This window comes from Lycium ferocissimum, chromosome 9 (genome assembly GCF_029784015.1).
Source record: "Lycium ferocissimum isolate CSIRO_LF1 chromosome 9, AGI_CSIRO_Lferr_CH_V1, whole genome shotgun sequence".
Taxonomy (NCBI): domain Eukaryota; kingdom Viridiplantae; phylum Streptophyta; class Magnoliopsida; order Solanales; family Solanaceae; genus Lycium; species Lycium ferocissimum.
The window spans coordinates 26540490-26546489 of record NC_081350.1 but is presented as its reverse complement, the minus strand read 5'-3'; the positions used below and the strand labels follow the sequence as shown (position 1 = coordinate 26546489).

Genomic DNA, 6000 nt, shown 5'->3' with positions numbered 1-6000 from the left:
TTTGACTATATAAATATCACATTAAAGGTATAACAATCCACAAAAATAATGTTGGACCGTTGTTAATGTTAGCCACTTAGGAGTAGATCTTCCTAAAGCTCTTATGTAAATATCTAAGCGCACTAATTTTTAATTGGAGAAAACATGTATTCGGTTGAGCGTTGAAAAGGAAACACATGTATTATCAGATAAGAGTGTCATCAAATCAGCCAAATTTTATATAACAATCCACAAAAATAACAGTAACATAACAACAAATTTCTTCAAAAGTGCTACTAAACAAATCAGACCTTTTATATGATAATGCTTCTAACAATCATATCTTAAGTTCAAATTAAAATAACACAAATAAGACAAACATATATCTTATACGTATTAAAATAACACAAATAAAAAATAACAATTAAGATATATAAGACAAACAAATATTCTACATCTACTAGAAATATACAATTATATGAGCTAGAAAAAATACCTTAATTTAGATAGCAACAAAAGATAAGGATGAAGAAGTTGCTCCAAAAATTAGACTGTAACGCAAGGTTTAAAAAGAAAATAAATGGAGGAGAAGGAAAAGGAGAAGGAGATGGAGGCGGAGATCAAAATTCTGTAAGTTTAGAAGATGGAGGAAGAGGCGGAGGAGACGATGAAAAATTTAGGGCAACAACTGAATGAGACTCGTGGTCAGTACCACGTTTTACAAAATATATTTGTAAAACGTGGACTGATCCACGTTATACAAAATTATTTGTATAACGTGGATCAGTCCACGTTATACAATTTTTTTTTTTTTTCGTTTGGTTCAACCTGACAAAGGGAAAAAAAAAAGTTGGGGTATAACGTGGATCAGTCCACGTTATACCCCTTTTGGTATATATATTTTTGACTTACCCCTTTTGGTTTATACCGTGTATTTTTATACCCTTTAAGCTCCGGACTCGTAATTTACCCTCCAAAGCTTGATTAGAAAGAACATTTACTGGCCATTATATATTTCAAAACAGTTGCTATCTTTTAATTACAAAATTTGAAAATGACTATTTATAAATTTAGAAAAATCGTAATACTTGACGTGCTTCCAAAGGAATTTTATTTTATGCAAGGCCCGACACATACCGTGTGAATAGCACATCAGGATATATCCTCTTCCGTGTCAAAATTAAACTCTATGGTCCAACATCAACTTAAATTAATTTAAGTTTAATTTAATAAAATAAAAATACATATTAGCTAATAATGATTAAGTAATAGACTTAAAACATGTCATGTATTTATCGATTTAGTATGAATATCCGGTGCAAATAAATTTTTATTAGATGAGAATCTTATATGTTGATTTTGCTACTATTTTTTTCTTTTTCCAAACTCAGAGACTCAAAAAATGTGCCACCTCATCTTCTCAGAATATTGAAGAATCTTGTGGATTTCAAGGACTTAAATTTGGTGCCCTCGATAAGTTAATTGTATTAAGTCGATTTTAAATATTTTATATTTGGAATTTGATTATTAAAATTATTGTTAATGTATTTAGCCTTTCATGTCAAAACATAGTTGTTTAAAAATTGTTTTTGTCGTGCCAAACGTCATTCTAGTTCTAGATTAAAAATAAGTAACTTTAATTTAACTCAAACGAATATACTTTTCAATCTAGTCATATAATCTGAATCAATTCAAAACAGTTAGTCAAAATTGACCCAAAAAGTTATATAATCAAGAACTGATTATTTTAAGAAAATGTTTTACAATTATACTTCTTTGTATGTTCACATATTGGTTCCTCCAAGATTTTATGAAAAGTTCAATAACTGGTCTTGTCATCATGTTCAATTGTTGAGTAAACGTCCTTCTGTTTTCAAGTTGAAGTGAAATAAAGATTGGCCACGACCAAGTAACATCTTTTTTCTTTGGGAAAAGGGTCAAATTTACCTTCCAAGTATGATTTATAGTTTAAATTTGCCCTCCGTTAAAGTTTGGGATCAAATTTGCCTTAAGTTAGGATACTTGTTATATTTGTCGCTTTTTGGATGGAAGTGTGACTTGAGTAAAAATTAGTCGCGTAGGCTCTACGTAGGCTCCCAATTATTTTAACCCATGACCTGTGACCTATTTACCCATCATATAAAATAATACGACCCTAATCTTTTTATTTTAGAAAAGAGAAAAGAGTGGGAACGAAAGAGAGAACAGAAGTTCTTCATTTTTTCTTAAACCTATGGAACACATTAACATATGAAATGGTTAGGTTCACCTATTGGGTAGTAACTCTTTAGGTGCTAGTCGCGGCTAACGAATTTGGATTGTGACACCCGATTGGCAGTCTACGTGGAGCCTACGTGGCTAATTTTTTAGTCCAAGTCACATTTCCATTCAAAAAAGGGCAAATATAACAAATATCTTTACGGAGAGGGCAAATTTGATCCCAAATTTTAACGGAGGGCAAATTTAGACTATAAATCATACTTGAAGGATAAATTTGACCCTTTTCCCTTTTTCTTTTTGTGCTAATGACCAAGAAACGTCACTCTCCCAATACTAACGAAAAGTCAATTCCAAGAACTTTCTCACACACTTTCATCTATTACATCATAGTCCTCGACCTTTTCAACTTTTAACACTATATATATAAACCAACAATTTTTCACTCTGTATCTCACCATAAAAACATCAACAACAAAAATTGATTCAATTAGTGATCTTACTTACTTATTTCTTATTTGGTTTAATTTCGAGTCCTATCAATATGAGTCGTAGTGCAGCAGTGAAAATGTCCGGCTTGCTTATGAGGCAATTACGGGGCGAATTTCATTCGCCCCGTGGAAGCATAGTACAAGTTCGTTATTATAGCAATATGTCTTTTGGTACAACAAAAGATGAGCAAAAGCCACAGCAACCACCGCACATGGAGGCTGATGAGGCAGGTGATAATCGCGATAAGGCTAAGGCCAAGGCCATAGTTAGCTATTGGGGTGTGGATCCTCCCAAAATCTCCAAGCAAGATGGTACACCATGGAGGTGGAACTGCTTTAGGGTAAGCAAGTTTAATTTATATGTACAAACAGTCAAAATTATTAAAAAGTTTTAATGGTAGACTTTTTTGTTTTTCACCGAGTATTTTTAATTAAATGAGATAGTAATAATAGAATTTAATTTTTTGTGTGTGGGTTCGATAGCCATGGGAGACATACTCAGCTGATATTTCGATTGATGTGAAGAAGCACCATATGCCTGCCAATTTCATGGACAAATTTGCTTATTGGACTGTCCAGGCTCTAAAGTTCCCCACATACATGTTCTTCCAGGTCAACATCTTGACTCCCTTATTATCCACATAATAATTATAATAAAATATTGTACATGATATAATAGACGTTCTAAATTAAAGTAATCACTCCAACAACTAATTCCTCAAAAAAGGACAACGTGAGCTTGTCACTAGTTGAACAAATTGGTTGAAGTGACACTATATGGCTAATTGCACTTTTGGTCCTTTGATTATTAGTAAATTCTTATTTGATCCTTGCAATATTGACTAAGTACATTTATTCTTCAATTAACTAAAAAAATGTTTTTTTTTACATCCCTTTATATGGAAAAGATGTGATATTAGACTATATTTTGGAATTATTTTACCCTCACTTATGGAGTAACAATAAAAAAATTAAATTAACATATCAATAGTTGAGCGGTTTTAGAGCTTAATAATTCATTACATTATAATTGTGAAGATTCACAGTCATAGAAATCAAAAGTACACATCAATTAATTGAAAGTTAATGTATTAAATTAAACAAAAATAACAAAAACTTAAATTGTAGTTTATCACTATTTGAGGGACTAAAAGTGCTAATTCCCAAACATTATGTTATATTCCTTCTCCTTTCTACTACACTATATAATATATGTAAAGTATATTTATGATATGTTTCATAAATTTCATCAAACATGTAACTACTCATTTATAAAATCAATTCCAAAGACTAGATACTTATCGCTACTTTTAATCATCAGCTAACCCAAAGGGACTCTTATTTTGATCTCACAGAGAAGGCATATGTGCCATGCCATGTTACTAGAAACGGTTGCAGCCGTGCCAGGTATGGTAGGCGGTATGCTCCTCCACTGCAAATCCCTCCGACGATTCGAGCACAGTGGAGGGTGGATCAAAGCCCTCCTCGAAGAAGCTGAGAACGAAAGGATGCATCTCATGACATTCATCGAGTTATCAAACCCTAAATGGTACGAACGTGCATTAGTGTTTGCAGTCCAAGGTGTATTCTTCAATGCCTATTTCTTGGCATATTTGGTGTCACCAAAATTGGCTCATAGGATTGTTGGCTACTTAGAGGAAGAAGCAGTGAATTCGTATACTGAGTTTTTGGTTAATATTGAGAAGGGTGTTTTTGAGAACTTGCCTGCTCCTGCTATTGCTATTGATTATTGGCGTTTGCCAGCTAATTCAACGCTTAAAGATGTTGTCACTGTTATTAGGGCTGATGAGGCACATCATCGTGACCTAAATCACTTTGCTTCGGTAAGATTTTCGCTTCTCATTTTCTTCTCTTTTAATTTTCTCCCACATTTAAGAGGCTTTCTTCTAGAGAAAAGATAAAAAAATACTTAGATATACTTGAGAGCAATTTTGGTTCTTTTAATTTGCTAGAAGATAACACTTTCGGTCTCATCTGTTAGTTTTGATAGGAATAGAAAACAAAAAGGATTTAACAGGAACTCATATTTGAAGGTGTAAATTTTGCACTAGTTTTGGTCTATTTCTAGAGTTAGGTACAACTTTTTGAGGTGCAACTTATGTTATTTTTTATATCTAGTGTAGTTTTTTGTGTTGTAGTTTATAGATTCAATGAAACTTTCCGAATGTTTCTAGTTATTTTTTTTTTTCATTTGTTCCCCTCAATCTAAAAGACAAGTTTGTTAAAATATTTGAGGGGGGCCGAAAATGCTAATTTTTTTCAAACTTGAAAGGCGAATTACTCAGAAGTTAAATTAAAGGACTACTTTAATTGTATCCGAAACATAAGGGACCATTTTTATCATTTTCTCCTCTCTTCTGCTTAAAATTTGTCATAGTTTTATGCTTTTGAATAATTTTTTAAAACAATTGTTTTACAGGATATACAGTGTCAAGGGCATGAATTGAAGGATTACCCTGCTCCAATTGGATATCATTGAAGTGAAAAAAATATCTCAAAAGATTTGTCTATCCATATCTAGTTAGTGTTGAATTTTTCCATTAGTATGTTATATATCTTTGTATTAATGAACCTTGAGCTTTTTTGTGTCCTTTGTACAAATATCACTATTTCTTGAGATTTGTTATAGGTATGATGCTAGAATGAAGTTGTTATGCACTTTTTTTTTTGTTTTCCTTTTCGGTGTATGATAATTATATTGAGGCTCTGACTAATTCGGATTCACGTAAGACCCATTCTAATTTCAAGATCGGTTTGCTTCCCACGCCAACCCTTCATTTCAATAAGAAAACGAGATCGAAAAGTCATAATAATATTCTTATTTTTATAAATAGAGATCAAGGAACATGATTAGAACTGAATATATGAGGAGTTTAAATTATTTTAAATAATACATAAAAGTAACTATTTGAATTTCTTTTTAAAAGGATTTTGCTTAGTATATTAGTAACGAAGAATATATCAATCTCACAGATATATTGAACCATTTAATTAACTAAAGACAAATAAATAATAATAAGGTCAAATAAAAAATTCTTATCCGATTGTTTTATTTAGATGTCGTGGATAGACATCAAAAAAATAAGATGTCGTGGATAGACATCAAAAAAATAAACTTAATAGTTTATCAATTGATTTGTATCATAGCAGGGGCCAATATTTTGAAAAGGAAAAATGACATGGGGTACCAACTTAAAACTCTTTATTATAATATATATAGATAGTTTTTCTTATTTACAAAACATAACGATAGTTTACGAAACATGATGGATTTTCATATATTTTTCGTTTG

General features: G+C 31.5%; 1 protein-coding gene across 1 annotated transcript; it reads left to right on the top strand.

Moving 5' to 3' along the window:
- The first annotated feature begins 2636 nt into the window (after positions 1–2636).
- Positions 2637–5348, top strand: LOC132030050 (ubiquinol oxidase 2, mitochondrial-like). The gene is made up of 4 exons (XM_059419520.1): positions 2637–3028; positions 3171–3299; positions 4043–4531; positions 5128–5348. Exons 1-4 carry the CDS (start codon positions 2741–2743, stop codon positions 5185–5187), a joined length of 966 nt encoding a protein of 321 aa, XP_059275503.1. The 5' UTR covers positions 2637–2740; the 3' UTR covers positions 5188–5348.
- The last annotated feature ends 652 nt before the right edge of the window (positions 5349–6000 follow it).